We start from the raw sequence: 15,997 nt of genomic DNA on the forward strand, positions 1-15,997 counted from the left end.
TCCTAATTACATATACTAAATACATATACAATACAAACTGATAGACCTAAAGGAAAAAAGAGAAACCCACAATTATAGGGGGAGAATTTAACACACTCCTCTTGGTATTTGACAGAACATGTAGACTTTAAAAAAAAAATCAGCAGGAAGATAGTATAGTTGAATACAGTTAAAAAATGACACATACAGAATGCTGTGCCCAACAACTTCAGAAGATACATTTTTATAAAATGAAGGTAGTAATATGTATGGAATTTACCATAAACTAGTCAATAAAGGTCTCAACAAATAGCACAAATTGAAATCACAGAGTATGGTTTCTGACCACACTGGAATGAAACTAGGAAGCAGTAACAGAAGAGTAACCAGAAAATCTTCCAATGTTTGAAAATCAGGCAACACATAAATAACTGATGAGTCAAAGAAGAAATCACAAATGGAAAACCATATATTTTGAAGTGAATGATAATGAAAACAGGACATATCAAAATTTGTGGAATGCAGCTACAGCATCTGTTATGGACTGAATGTTTGTGTCCTCCCCAAAATTACTTTTGAGGCCCTAATCCCCAGTGTGGCTGTCTGTGAACATGGGGCCACATCTGAGGAATTAAGGTTAGATGAGGTCCTGAGGATGAGCCCCTGACTCAGTAGGATTGGTGTGCTTATAAGAAGAGACACCAGAGAGCTTGCTGTTGCTCTCTTTACCTCTCTGTGTGTACATGTGTCAAGGAAAGGCCATGTGAGGACATACTGAGAAGGTTATGCAAGCATGTAAGCCAGTAAAGGATTCCTCACCAGAAACCAAATATGCTGACATCCTGATCTTGGACTTCCAGCCTCCAGAACTATGAGAAAATTAAATTCTGCTGCTTAAGCTGCCCAGTCTGTAGATAGTATTTTGTTATGGCAGCCTGAGCAGATTAATACAGCATGCATCTCATGGAGCTAGAAAAATAACAAATAAAACCTAAAGGAAGTTGGAAGAATAAAATAAAGAGGAGAAAGCAATGAAACAAAAAGCAGATACGGGCTTCCCTGGTGGCGCAGTGGTTGAGAGTCCGCCTGCCGATGCAGGGGGACACGGGTTTGTGCCCTGGTCCGGGAAGATCCCACGTGCCATGGAGCGGCTGGGCCCGTGAGCCATGGCCGCTGAGCCTGCGCGTCTGGAGCCTGTGCTCCGCAACAGGAGAGGCCACAGCAGTGAGAGGCCCACGTACCGCAAAAACAAACAAACAAAAAGCAGATACTCAACAAGGATTCTGGGAAGAAGGTAGAAGTTGTCTGATGTAACTATTTTGGAACTCTAGAGTCTGTTGAAGGTTTGTAACTTCCAGGTGAAGACTGGGAGGCTAAATTGCTGTTAATTTCAGCTCTTAGCATAGTAGCAGCTACCCATTCTCAACCCTGCCACATAGCAGGCAGCTGTGCAAATGCTCCTGGAGCAGCCTGCACACAGCTTGCAGGAGCCAGGGTGGCACAAAGGACTCAGCCCTCCAAATATTGGGAATCTGTGTTCTGATTGCTGATTGCTGCTCCTGTTCACAGAGGTGCTGACAAAGGGGCAGCAACCACTGTTGTTGCACCTCCCAGCGTTGTTGTAAGCCCCTCCTGCTCTGGCTGAAGTGACTTCCATGAGATTTTAAAGGAAGATGTGGAGAAAATCAAGAAAATGATATGTGAATAAAATGGAAGTATCAATAGAGACAGAAAACCTAAGAAGAAACAAAAAAGAAATTTTGGAACTGAAAAGTACAAGTGAAATGAAAAAAAAAATTACTAGAGGGATTCAAAGGCAGATTTGAGCACCAAGAAGAAAGAATCAATGAACTTGAAAGACAGAACGATGGAAATTATCAAGGCTGAGGAACAAACAGAAAGAAAAAGTATTGAAGAAAACTGAACAGAGCCCAAGGGAGCTGTTGGACATAACACCACCAAAGGACCAACATATACATTGTGGGAGTCCCAGGAGAGAGAGAGAGAAAGGGGCAGAGAATATCTGAAGAAATAAGGGCCAAAAACTTCCCAAAATGATTAATATAAACCTCCAAGAAGTTCAGTAGACTCCAAGGAAAAGGAACTCAAAAAGACCCACATTTTCAAAAGACAAAGATAAAGAAGGAAGCAAAACATCACGTACGAGGGATCCTCAATAAGATTATGAGCAGACTTCTCATCAGAAGTTTTAGAGGCCTGAAGACAGTGGGCCGGTATATTCAAAGCGCTAAAAGAAAAAAAAGCTGTCAACCAAGACTCCTACACAGGCATACCTTGTTTTACTGCACTTCACAGATGGTGTTTTTTACAAATTGAAGATCTGTGGCAACCCTGTATCAAGCAACGCTGCTGGCACCATCTTCCCAACAGCATTTGCTCACTTCAAGTCTCTGTGTCACACTTTGATAATTCTCAAAATACTTCAAGTTTTTCATTATTATATTTGTTACAGTGATCAGTGATCTCTGATTTTACTATTGTAAAAATATTATGACTTGCTGAAGGCCTGCGTGACGGTTAGAATTTTTTAGCAATAAAGTATTTTTAAATTAAGGTATGTACATATATATTTTTAGACATAATGCTACTGCACACTTAAAACCACAATATCTCTAAGGTATGCCTGTATCTGGTAAAACTGTCTTTCAAAAGTGAGGGAGAGGGGCTTCCCTGGTGGCGCAGTGGTTGAGAGTCCGCCTGCTGATGCAGGGGACACGGGTTCATGCCCCGGTCTGGGAAGATCCCACATGCCGTGGAGTGGCTGGGCCCGTGAGCCATGGCCGCTGAGCCTGCGGGTCCCGAGCCTGTGCTCCGCAACGGGAGAGACCACAACAGTGAGAGGCCCACGTATCGGGGGAAAAAAAAAAAAGGTGAGGGAGAAATCAAGACATTCCCAGATAAACAAAAGCTGAGGGAGTACATGACCACTAGACCTGCCCTGAAAGAAATGCTCAAGTGAGTCCTGCAGGGTGAAATGAAGACACTAGACAGTAATTTCAAGCTGTATGGAGAAATAAAGACTTTAATAAGGGTAAGTACATGGAGAATTATAAAAGCTAGTACTATTGTAACAATGGTTTGTAACTGTACCTTCTGGTTTTTTCCACATGATTTAAGACAGCAATACATTTAAAGGGAAAGTGTAAGAGCCACTATTACTGTAACTTTGGTTTGTAACTCCAAATCTCTTTTTCTGCATAATTTAGGAAACTAATGCATTTAAAAGAACTAGTTCATGAACTCGTTTAAAAGAACTAGGGGCACACAATGTATAAAGATGTAATCTTGTGATTAACAACCAAAATGGGTGTGGTGGAGCTGTAAAGGAGAAGAGTTTTTATATGCTATTGAAGTTAAGCCGGCATAAATTCAAATTATAGTGTTATACCTTTGGGATGTTAAATGTAATCCCTATGATAACCACAAAGAAAATATCTATAGAATATACACAAAAGGAAATGCAAAAGGAACTTAAACATTTCACCACAAAAACCCAACTAAACATAGAAGACAGTAATGCAGGAAACAAGCAATAAAAAACTACAGGGCATACAGAAACCAAATAGTACAATGACAGAAGTCTCTCCTTATCAGTAATTGCTTTAAATATAAATAAGTTAAACTCACCAATCAAAAGACAGAGACTGGCAGATTGGATTAAAACACACGATCCAATTATATGCTGTCTATAAGAGACTCTGATATTATACTAATATCAGAAACAATAGACTTTAAATCAAAAAACGTTACAAGAGACAAAGAACATTATATACACTAGAAGATTTAAAACTTATAAACATTTATACACCGAATGACAGTAAAATATATGAAGTAAAACCTGACAGAACTAAAGGGAGAAACAGACAGCTCTACAGTAACAGGTGGAGATTTCAATACGCCACTCATAATAATGGACAGAACAAGAGGACAGAAGATAAGTAAAGAAACAGAGGACTTGGGCTTCCCTGGTGGCGCAGTAGTTAAGAATCCGCCTGCTAATGCAGGGGACATGGGTTCAAGCCCTGGTCCAGGAAGATCCCACATGCAGTGGAGCAACTAAGTCTGTGTGCCACAACTACTGAGCCTGCACTCTAGAGCCTGTGTGCCACAACTACTGAAGCCTGTGTGCCTACAGCCCATGCTCTGCAACAAGAGAAGCCACCGCAATGAGAAGCATGCACACTGCAATGAAGAGTAGCCCCCACTCACCGAAACTAGAGGAAGCCTGTGCACAGCAATGACAACCCAACGCAGCCAAAAATAAACAAACAAAATAAATTAGAAAAAAAAATCTGAATAGACCTATAACTAGTAAGGAGATTGAATCAGTAATCAAAAAATCTCCCAACAACAACAAAAAAAGCCCTAGACCTGACAGCTTCGCTGGTGAATTCTACCAAACATTTAATGACAAACTAATACCAAATCTTCTCAAACTTCTCCAAAATTGAAGAGGGAACCCATTCCATGAGGCCAGCATAACCATGATACAAAGCCAGACAAAGACATTACAAGAAAAGAAAACTACAGACCAATATCCCTTATGAACACTGATGCAAAAGTCCTCAACAGAATGCTAGCAAAAAGAATTCAGCAGCATATTAAAAAGATTATATACAATGAATTACCAAGTGGGATTTATACCTAGAATACAAGAATGGTTAAATATATGAGAATTGATCAATCTAATACACCATATCAACAAAGAAAAAAATACCACATGATCATCTCATTGATGCAGAAAAAGCATCTGAAAAAACTTAACACCCTTTTACAATAAAAATACTCAACAAAATAGATAGAAGGAATGTACCTCAACATAGTAAAAGCCATATATGAAAAACCCATAGCCAACACCATACTCAAGGGTGAAAGACTGAAAGCTTTTCGTGTAAGATCACAAACAAGGCAAGGATGCCCACTTTAACCATTTCTGTTCAGCATAGTACTGGAAGTTCTAGCCAAATCAATTACGCAAGAAAAAGAAATAAAAAGCATCCAAATTGGAAAGGAAGAAGTAAAATTATCTCCGTTTTTTCAGATGATGTGATCTTATATGTAGAATACCCTAAAGACTCAACAAAAAAGCTGTTAGAACTAATAAATCAACTCAGCGAGGTAGCAGGATACAAAGTCAACACACAAAAGTCAGTTGCATTTCTATACATGAACAATAAACAACTTGGAAACGAAATTTCAGAAACAATTCCATTCGTAATGGCATCAAAAAGAAGAAAATACTTAGGAATTAAATTAACCAAAGAGGTGAAAGACTTGTACAATAAAAATTACAGGGCTTCCTTGGTGGTGCAGTGGTTAAGAATCCGCCTGCCAATGCAGGGGACACGGGTTCGAGCCCTGGTCCGGGAAGATCCCACATGCTGCGGAGCAACTAAGCCCGTGGGCCACAACTACTGAGCCTGTGCTCTAGAGCCTGCGATCCACAACTTCTGAGCCAACGTGCCACAACTACTGAAGCCCGCGCGCCTAGAGCCGGTGCTCCGCAACAAAAGAAGCCACCGCAATAAGAAGCCCGTGCACCGCAACGAAGAGTAGCCCCCGCTCGCCGCAACTAGAGAAAGCCCATGTGCAGCAACAAAGACCCAGCGCAGCCAAAAATAAATAAGTAAAATAAATAAATTTTTTTTAAAAATTACAAAACACCACTGAAAGAGATTAAAGAAGACAAATAAACAGAAACACATTCCATGTGCATAGATTGGAAGACTTAATATTGTTAAGATGTTAGTACTACCCAAAGTGACCTACATATTAAATGCAATCCCTATCAAAATCCCAGTGACATTTTTTGCACAAATACAAAAACTCCAGACTTCCCTGGCGGTCCAGTAGGTAAGACTTTGCCTTCCAATGCAGTGGGTGTGGGTTCAATCCCTGGTTAGGGAGCTAAGATCCCACATGCCTCACGGCCAAAAAAAAAAAAAAAAAAAAAACCCCAAAACATAAAACAGAAGCAATATTGTAACAAATTCAATAGACTTTAAAAATGGTCCAGGGACTTCCCTGGTGGTGCAGTGGTTAAGTATCGCCTGCCAACGCAAGGGACACGGGTTTGAGCCCTGGTCTGGGAAGATCCCACATGCCGCGGAGCAACTAAGCCCGTGCGCCACAACTACTGAGCCTGCGCTCTAGAGCCCGTGAGCCGCAACTACTGAAGCCCGCGCGCCTACAGCCCTAGCTCCGCAACAAGAGAAGCCACCGCAATGAGAAGCCCGCACACTGCAACGAAGAATAGCCCCCACTCGCAGCAACTAGAGAAAGCCTGCACGCAGCAACGAAGACCCAATGCAGCCAAAAATAAATAAATTAAATAAAATAAATTTTTAAAAAAAAAGAGTGTGGTGTTGGCATAAAGACAGACATATAGACTGATGGAATAGAGTGGAAAGCCTAGAAGTATCAACAAATCCTCACATATATGGTCAAATGATTGCTGCTGACCTTTTCATTGTTTTTTGTTTTTGGCCACACCGCGAAAGTGTCCCGGTTGGCTTTTTTAAAAATTTCTTTTAGGGACTTCCCTGGTGGTCCAGTGGTTAAGACTCCATGCTTCCAATGCTGGAGGCCCGGGTTCAATCCCTGGTCAGGGAACTAAATCCCATGTGCTGCAACTAAGACCCAGTGCAGCCAAATAAATTAATATTTAAAAAACAAAAAACAAAACCCAACAAAAATTGCTTCTTTGAAAAGATTAGTAAAATTGATGAGCCCCAGCAAGACTGATCTATGTACATATACACAGAGCAAATAATGGAAAGAAACAGTCCAAAACATGATAATTTTTACATAATGGAAATACAGGTCAATTTTAATTTTCTTCTTTATACTCTTCTGGGTTTTCTAAATTTTCTATAAATAAGTTGTTTAAAAGTATCAACTCTACTGTATGAAATATAATTTTAGTAAACTTACCTGGCAGCCAGAGAATAAATGGCATTGGCAGATGCAGAAGGTTTGATTTTGGGATGCTCACACTCTGGACCTGCTAATGGGCTGCTATTCGTATTCTGGAAAGAAAAGTGTTAAAAAAAAAAAAGAACCTTCTTAATACAGCTAAGTATCTCCTCTTACTTATTTAATCTATTCAAAATAACAAGAACAATCATACAGACACAGACCTCTCCCCCAATGCCATGCTTAAGGATTATTATGTGTGACAAAAGTATATTTGAAAGTTCAAATGTAAGGGTTAGGGAGACAGTTCTAGGAAATGGGTTTTTTTTGTTTGTTTTAATTCTAGAAAGATTTGAGGAAACTGGCTGTCTGCACAAATACCATTCTAGCTTAAAAAATCTATACATCTTTCTATACTGATGCCACCAGAAAGTCAAACCTAATCCGCTCTCACCAATTAGACCGCCTATCACATAAATGCCACTTGAATGCTAAGTTACCCTCCCCTTTCCCTTTCAACGAAGAAATACATAGTTCATTTAAGGACCACAGGATTTCTTAACTTCACCCTCCAATTCCATCTTTTTCTTGGATTTCTAACTACCTACTGGACAATTCTTCCTTCAATGGCTCATCTCAAATTCAACATGTCTGTCGCTAGTTAGCCAGGTTCAAAACCTTTGGGGTGTGTGCATGTGTATATGTGTGTGTATGCGATTTTTCATCCTTTTTTCCACCCACTGACTGCTTTCAAGCCTTTCTGGGTCTTTGTTTCATGCTCCCTAAAGTCTCGACCTAAACCAGCTCCCCCTCCTGCTCCTAGACCAGGATTCTTCCCCTCGTTTACCCAGTACCAGCTATATGAGACCCCTTCGTTATTCCTCAAATAGACTCTCCCAAACTCACTTGCTTTTCCCTCATCCCCCGTTGCTCCAGGTCACTCCCCACACTACTCCAGGTCTTTGCTCAGAATTGTACCCCATCCCTACATGTACCTGCCCCATCCCAACTTTCCCTATACCCTGTTTTTACCCTATTTTTCTCCACAGCATTCGTCGGCATCCACTATCTTACATGTTTTGTAACGTATCTTGTTCATTTTCCATCTTTCCTCCGGTGGAATGTTAACTTTGTGAGGGCAAACTTTTTTGCTCAGTGCATAAACGAACCAACAAAAGAAGGAATATACCTCTCCCACCCCCCGTTCTGGACCCATTATCTCATGCTTATCCAATGGACTGCTAACCTCCCTTTTTTCAATCTATTCTCTTTCCAATCCATCCTGCATACTATTCCTAGATTCCTCTCTTTAAACCATCATTTTGGTCACGTCACTCCACTAATTTAATCTTCACGTACTCTTCATTTGTTCCAAATAAATTCCAATTCTTTTGGGAGGGGGTATACAAAGTGCTCTAATCTAGCAGCAAGGCTCCTTTCTAGCCCCTTTTCCTACTCTGATACCCAAAACTTCTGTTTTTCTCAAACTAAACTACTTCTTATCCCACAATACATCTTGAGTATTTCTGTCATTGTAGGTCTATTTTAAAACTGTATCCACTTTGGAAAGAATATTTCAAATTCAGATGCCACTCTTTCCATAAGCCCTCATGATTGCTCTATCTAGAAATAATCTCTCCTTTCTTTAAAACTGAAGTGTTTTCTATTTATACTACTCATGGCATACACACCCAGAAACACATTTATTGCATTAACAAACATATTAACAATACACTTCTTGAGGGTAGGGATTAATATTATCCTTGAATCCTGTACAAAACATACCACAGAACTGACCCATTCAATGTCATCCACGAATGTTTGTTATTAAGATAAATAATTTCAAAATCAGGACTCACCATGGAGGTATCCAGACTGAATGTGCTTCCAAGCCTAGGCACATCGGTTCTGGGTTCCATTTGTGAGGGCAAGGAAAATGGAAGTGAGTGCCGGTTGGTTAATTCTCTCCCTGTCCAGGGGTCACTAGGGTTTGGCGCAACTACAGGTACTTTGGGGATTGGCCGAGGCAGCCATGATGCTTCTCCAGCGCGGCCAGAGGGGACAGGGGGCAGTTTGTCTCTGGACGGACAGTCGCCTGGTGTACATGGCAAGGGGCGTCTCTGAGGCCGTGTTTCTGCTCCACCAGAATATGGCCGGTCTGGAGGGGGTGGTGGTGGAAGATCTCGAAGAGTGGGAGGTATTGGTAATGGTTTGTCCTTATGAAGGGAGCCAGAAGGAGCCTGTGGAAGCATGATGGAAGCAATCAATCAAACCCCACTAATACACAACAAAGACTCAGAAAATGTAGAAATGGATAATGCTTTACCTTAGAAGCAGTTCCAAGACCAGAAGCACTTGAAGGAATAGATATTCGCTGTTGTAGAAGGTCAAGCCGTGGTGGCACTGGGGGAAGGGAAGCTTGTGGGGCCATGGAGAATGGAGAAGGAGGTCGTTCCACCTAACACAAAAAAATTTCCTAATAGGTTATTCTTGTCTGGAGGAATGGCACCTCTCAACTCCTCTGAAAGACGTACACAACAAGTACTACATGAACACAGAATATACCAATGAGCCTGACTTTGGCTTAAGGTAGTGCTTCCTGAATTATTTCTATGTCACCAGAAGAGGGCGCTCTCAATCACGGAAATACCATGCAGATGCAAGCTACAGGCAAAATGTAATATGTGCTACATAAAAAGCTTCCTAGTTTATAATTTTAGAAAACTTTACAATTTCCCATATTTTCCTTTTCAGAAAAAGAAAAAAATCTTTCCAAGATTAAAAACAGAAAATCATATTAAAAGAAAGGGGCATACATTAACCTCTCAACAAATCACCTAGGAAAATAATGATTAAGGGACGGAATGAGGAAAGAAATCAAAGTTAATAAATTCTCCATGGGTTATTGTGATTAAAAGAACAAAAGAGATTTTTAAGAGAAAATGATCTATGGTATTACTAAAAAGCATCTTTAGTTCTTCCAAAGAAATGCTATTTCAATTCAGTAATTAAAAGGGATAATTTTTTTTGTCAATTTGTATTCTAAAAATTGAGGTGCCAAATCAAAAGAAACAAATAAATGTATAACCTTTTCCATTTCCCTGCCTACAGCAGGGTGATGAGTAGCTGATAAGCTTGTCCAAGTAAGCTGTCAAGAGATATACAAGAATTTATACAAAATACTAATTCACATTTGCATTCCCTAAAAGCAAAATAGATGGAAAATAGGCAAACATGTATTACAAGCACTTATGTAAGGTGACAGAGAAACAACCATCCCCATACTGAGTCCTATCATTAATGCTGGGAGGTGAATGAGGGAAAAAAAGGCTGCATCATCAGCTACTTGCTTTTACTCATGCTTAAGAAAACGGGCTCCATGTCAATGCAGCATGAGCAGCTAAACAGCTCAAGGGTTAAGGAAGTGAAAAGTGATTAGTCAAACTAACTCTCACTTCATCATCAATATCTAGTCACTGCATCTTGTTGATTTTCCCATAAAATAATCTCATATCTATATCTTCCTTTTCATTCTACTTACCAACTTCAGACCTGATTTATTAAAACCCCCTTCTTCTAGTGATTCTCCCAACTTCTAGATTCTTATCTCACCAAATCATTTTGCTCACCATTACCAGCTTAACCATCCTTAAATACTCACTAGTTCAAAACCCATCCATCAGTAACTTCCACTTTCCCATGTCACAAAATGTCACTTTCCTGCCTCGCTTTCTCAAGTCTAATTTGGTCTCCCTAACCAACAGCATTTTCCATAATGCCCTGTGTTGGAATTCCTACCTCCCTAACTTTGTTCAAGCTGTTTCTCAATTTGGAAGGCCCTCTCTGCCTATTTTGATCCCTCTCACCATCCATCCCTCCTCCTCATTCCTAAAGGGCAGAGGATTGAGTTAATCATATTCTTCAATTCATGTTTCAATATCATAACCGACCCATGAGATGTTTTTTTATCTCAACATACAACAAAGTTCCAGAAAAGGATAAAAGCACATACGGGGACAAAATTATCAAAGAAATAAATACAAGAATATTTCTAAGACCTAAGGGACATAAATATCCATATAGAAAGCGTTCACTGCATAGCTAGCCCAAAGAAAGAATAGAAAACTAATAACCAATCAACCAACCAACAAAACACTTAAATTTTCAGGGAATCAAGGATAAGGAAAATATCCTAAAGGCTTCTGAGGATAGAGGGAAAGGAGGTACTAAAGAGCAAAAATACACTAGAAACTAGAAGTCACTGAGGCTGTAACAATTCATAGAGCTAAATTTTTTTTTCAACCTAGAATTCTGTACCTAGTCAGTTTGAGGGTTGAACAGAGACATGTTAAGATATCAAACGTCTCAAAAATTTCACCTCTCACCTTTTCACAGAAAGCTATTTTGAGAGCATACTCCACCCAAACAAGGAAGTTAAGAAATAGGCACTCCAACACAAAGAAGAGGCAATGATGTCCCACGATGATGGTGAGGGGAGACACCTCAGGGTGACATGGAACGCAGCACACCCAGCGAAAAACCAGTCCAGACTGGAGCCAAAACATGGCAGACTCCCATATATTAGTATACTATATAACATAATATCTACTATATTAATATGCTAATAGAATTTACTCCACAGAAAATCATATCAAGAGGATGTTTGGTAAGACGTGGTCGTGACAGGTACAAACTGAACACTAAGGAAATAAAAGTAAATCAATTATTTCAGAAAAGCAGAAGGTTGTAAAAGAAAGCAAAAGTAATTATCAACACATTGTAGTATATTACTTGATATAATAGGGAGCAAAAATCACTTGAATACTGACAGAACCAAAAAACATTCAAATTAACTATAGTCGGAAGATAGGGAGTAGGAAGGAGGGAGATAAGACATTTAAATCCTTTTCTAAACAGATAACTAATATTGCAGAATCCAGAGAAAGCAGTATAGTATGGTTAAGGAACAGCTTTTAGAACCGAAAAATCTGAATGGGACACAGGAGTTAGAGGGGGTAGAAGCAGGGAACTGACATTTCTGTAAACCTTTTAGCAATTCTTTTAAACTTAAAAAAAAAAATCCAAGTGCACTGATCACATGGAATTTTTTAAAAAGTAGATTCACTATTTTAAAAACAAATCAGGGACTTCCCTGGTGGCACAGTGGTTAAGAATCCACCTGTCAATGTAGGGGACACGGGTTCGAACCCTGGTCCGGGAAGATCCCACATGCCGTGGAGCAACTAAGCCCGTGTGCCACAACTACTGAGCCTGTGCTCTAGAGCCCACGAGCCACAACTACTGAGCCCACCGTGCTGCAACTACTGAAGCCCGTGTGCCTAGAGCCCATGCTCTGTAGCAAGAGAAGGCACCGCAATGAGAAGCCCGCGCACCGCAACAAAGAGTAGCCCCCACTCGCCGCAACTAGAGAAAGCCTGTGCACTGCAAGGAAGACCCAATGCAGCCAAAAATAATTAAAAAAAAAAAATCAAAACGAAACAAACAGCAAAAAGCAACAACAAGCTACTAGGATATGACGAAACAGACACTCTCATAGTCTCATATACTTTGGGAGCGACTTTAGGACAAAAAATTGGGAACAAATTTTAATGTCTATCCAAAAAAAGTTAAGATATTTTTATTCCAGTATTTTATTCATACAAAGTAGATAATGAACTATAAGGTACAAAGAATAATAAAAGATGAAACACCCACGTAGAACCTATCATTCAGCTAAGAAATGAAACACCATGGCTTTCTGAAATTCCCACGTGTCCCACCACTAATTATATCCCTCTCCTCTCTCAAAGAGTTTAAATGGACATACTCTAATCTAGCAATTCCACTATTAGAAATTTACCCTACAGACAGACTTGCAAAAGAATGTCCATATGTGTAAGCCTGGAAACAACAGGAATGTCCATTAAGAAGAGACTAAATGAATTACAGAATAGCCAAGTGCAAAACAATATATGAAGCTGTTTGTTTTTCTACTTGAATTTTTACAGTATGCATTTATTTATTTATTTATTTTTCTGCGGTACGCAGGCCTCCCACTGCTGTGGCCTCTCCCGCTGCGGAGCACAGGCTCCGGACGCACAGGCTCAGCAGCCATGGCCCACGGGCCCAGCCGCTCCGCGGCATGTGGGATCCTCCCGGACCGGGGCACGAACCCACGTCCCCTGCATCGGCAGGCGGACTCCCAACCACTGCGCCACCAGGGAAGCCCTACAGTATGCATTTATTACTTTTATTTAAATGAGTAAATTTAATCTCATTTATATATATTAGCTACAGAAAAAACTGTTAAGTTTCTTCTTTCCTCTAAAGTCCTATAACACTTAGACTGTGTACCCAACAATTTAGAATAATGTGCACTGTCTGGCTTGTATTAAATAGTGTTTCACCTGTATATATATTCTCTTCCCAAATAAAACTACTATCTCCTTTTGGGCCTTTGTCTTAGGTTTCTTATCCCATGTAGCACTCAAGAGAGCTACTTAACTAGCACAACAAACAGCTTGCAAAAGTAATATGTGTTAACTGTGAAAAATTCAAACATACCATAAAATGAAAGTCCTCTGATCCTGTAGCCTCAGAAATAATAGTAATGTACTGTGTAGTCATCCAATTTTGCCCCCATGCATGTTAAAATAATTCTTTTGTAACTAAATAATTTTAACAGAAATAAGGTGATATTATATATAATATACAATTGTTTTTTTAATTTAATACACATTGACAGCTTTCCACTTAAGTATATGTAAACTGAGTTCACTCTGCAGAGCATTCTGTTATATGGACTGTAGTAGAGAGAATAATGATCACGGTCCCCTCTCCCACAGGAAGATGTTCATGCCCTAAAACCTAGAATCTGCGAATCTGTTATCTTACTTGGCAAAAGGAACTTTGCTGATGTGATTAAGGGTACAGATCTTGAGATAGGGGAATTATCCTGGATTATCCAAGTGGGCCCAATCTAATCACATGAGTCCTTAAAAGTTGAGAACCTTCATGACTGAAGGAGGAAGAAAGGAGTCCAGGAGCCAAAGAATGTAGCTGGCCCCTAAAAAATACCGTCAGCTGACAACCAGCAAGGAAACGAGGATCTTAATTCTACGGCCGGCAAGGAACTGAATTCTGCCAAACCCAAATGAGTGAGGAAGGCCGACTGTATTCATTGCACTGTGCCACTTTACATAAGGGACTTGGGCATCTGCAGATTTTTTTTATCCGCTGGGACTCCAGGACCCAATCCCCTGCGGATACTTTCTTTTGGTTTTTTTTTTGGCCACACCACGTGGCATGCAGGATCTTAGTTCCCCGGCAAGGGATTGAACAGGTGCCCCCTGCAGCAGAAGCGTGGAGCCCTAACCACTGGACAGCCAGGGAATTCCCAGGAAATACTTTTAATATAATATTACAAGGTGATAAGTTCTATGGCAGACATATTTATAGCATCGCAGAAACACTTGGCCAGACCTAGATTATTTGTGGGTCTTGGGCATGGGGGAAACAGGGTAGAGTATGGAAAGGTTTCCTAGGAAATGAAAACTGAGCTAAATTACATAGAAACTATCAAGACAAAAGCATGGAGAAATTTTTAGTGGTTCAGTCTTGCTGGATTACAAAATACAAAGTGGAAAGGATTACCAGGGCAAAGTGCCTAGAAAAGAGAATGGACTTATTAATCCATTAAGTAATGAGAAGTCATTAAAGAGTGTGAGGCAAAGGAATAAGGTAGTCAAGGTATGTGCTGTAGATCAATGACTCTGGAAGCGGGGCGAACAGATGATTATAAGAGCCTGAAATAAGGCAGTGACATTGAGGACAGAAAGGAAAAGATACACTGGATACAATCACTTAAGAGATGGAATCCATCCTTTCAATATTTATTGAGCACCTACTATGTGCCAGGCAGTCAGGTGCTGGTATAAAAGAAAGCTTCTTTTGTACAAACAAATGCCTCCTATGAAGTTATAACAGTCCAAACTAGAGAACTGACAACATATTAGAACCTCTGTTTGCCCTATATTTATTAAAATCTTCAATGACTGCCTTACTTCTAATTAGTGAATAAATCCCTGTTTTACCCTACCACTGACGTAACAGAACTTGTTCACATACTTTCTTAGCCTTTATCTTTCCCATCTTTACTAGGACCTTTCTAGTTTTAGTTTCTGTATGGTACCTCCTATTACCCTCCAATCACTGTAGCTGCCATTTATTTGGTTGTTAACGGTGCCTCATTTCTCCCGCCCAAACCTAACTTTCCAATGCCAAGACTCCATTAGAAAAATAGACAAGGAGAAAGTATTCTGTTCACAGTAGCAAAATGGGTCCAATTCTTTTACTCATCCCTCATTTTCTCTACCAAGCTATCTGAATAGAGCCCAGTTCTAGCATACAGACAATAAGAGCATGGGCCTTGAAGCCGGAATGTCTGGCCACAGATTCTGGTTCGACTGACTAGCTGTGTGACCTTCAGCAAATTCCTTAACCTCACTGTGCCTTGGTTTCTCCCACTGCTAAATGAGGAGAACAGTAATATCTACTCATATGGTTACATGAATATGTATCAGTATAAGATTATGAGTTAAAATAAGTAAAGTACTTAGCATCATCTTTTCTCACACAGTAAACGTTCAATAAATATTAGCTATTGTTACTCCTTGTATTTTGGATGTCATTAAGTGCTCTATTGCTTTAGGACACAACTGATAATGGATTTTGCCACAGTCTCTAAAACTGAAGCTTACCTTGGCACCAGCCAATTCCTTCATCATGAAGAGAGAATCATCAGCTCGTTCATCGTCATCATCGTCATAATTTGGGGAGGGAGCTCCCTCTGCTCCTTGCCTCAGCAGGCTGCCACTTCCTCTAGGATCAAAGGGATCGACCACAATGGGCTCAGTACCTTTAATTTCACATCGGCAGAAGGGACAGCCCTGGCCTTCTGATTCCTGCAAAGGAAACAGGAGATGGTAACAGACACATCTGAAAGTTCTTAAAATATTCGTCCACTAAAAATACATTTCCTAGAAACGAAAAAAGAATCAAAAGTTTAGAACCTACCCCACAA

At 40.1% G+C, this 15,997-nt stretch overlaps 1 protein-coding gene and 1 non-coding gene across 2 annotated transcripts in view; one reads left to right on the forward strand and one right to left on the reverse strand.

Moving 5' to 3' along the window:
- The window catches only part of CBL (Cbl proto-oncogene), an 88,996-nt gene that overhangs the window by 14,464 nt on the left and 58,535 nt on the right, over window positions 1-15,997 (reverse strand). The window contains exons 9-12 of the mRNA XM_027082059.1: window positions 15,675-15,878; window positions 9,242-9,373; window positions 8,775-9,155; window positions 6,934-7,028 (exon numbers count right to left, since the gene is read on the reverse strand). Coding sequence (XP_026937860.1) covers window positions 6,934-7,028; window positions 8,775-9,155; window positions 9,242-9,373; window positions 15,675-15,878 — 812 coding nt within the window. The remainder of the gene's footprint in view (window positions 1-6,933; window positions 7,029-8,774; window positions 9,156-9,241; window positions 9,374-15,674; window positions 15,879-15,997) is intronic.
- On the forward strand, window positions 6,540-6,612 carry TRNAW-CCA (transfer RNA tryptophan (anticodon CCA)). Its single transcript has one exon. It is a non-coding gene; the product is annotated as a tRNA-Trp (tRNA).

This window comes from Aethalodelphis obliquidens, unplaced genomic scaffold (genome assembly GCF_003676395.1).
Source record: "Aethalodelphis obliquidens isolate GAN/ISIS:26980383/991018 unplaced genomic scaffold, ASM367639v1 scaffold46, whole genome shotgun sequence".
Classification (NCBI taxonomy): Eukaryota; Metazoa; Chordata; class Mammalia; order Artiodactyla; family Delphinidae; genus Aethalodelphis; species Aethalodelphis obliquidens.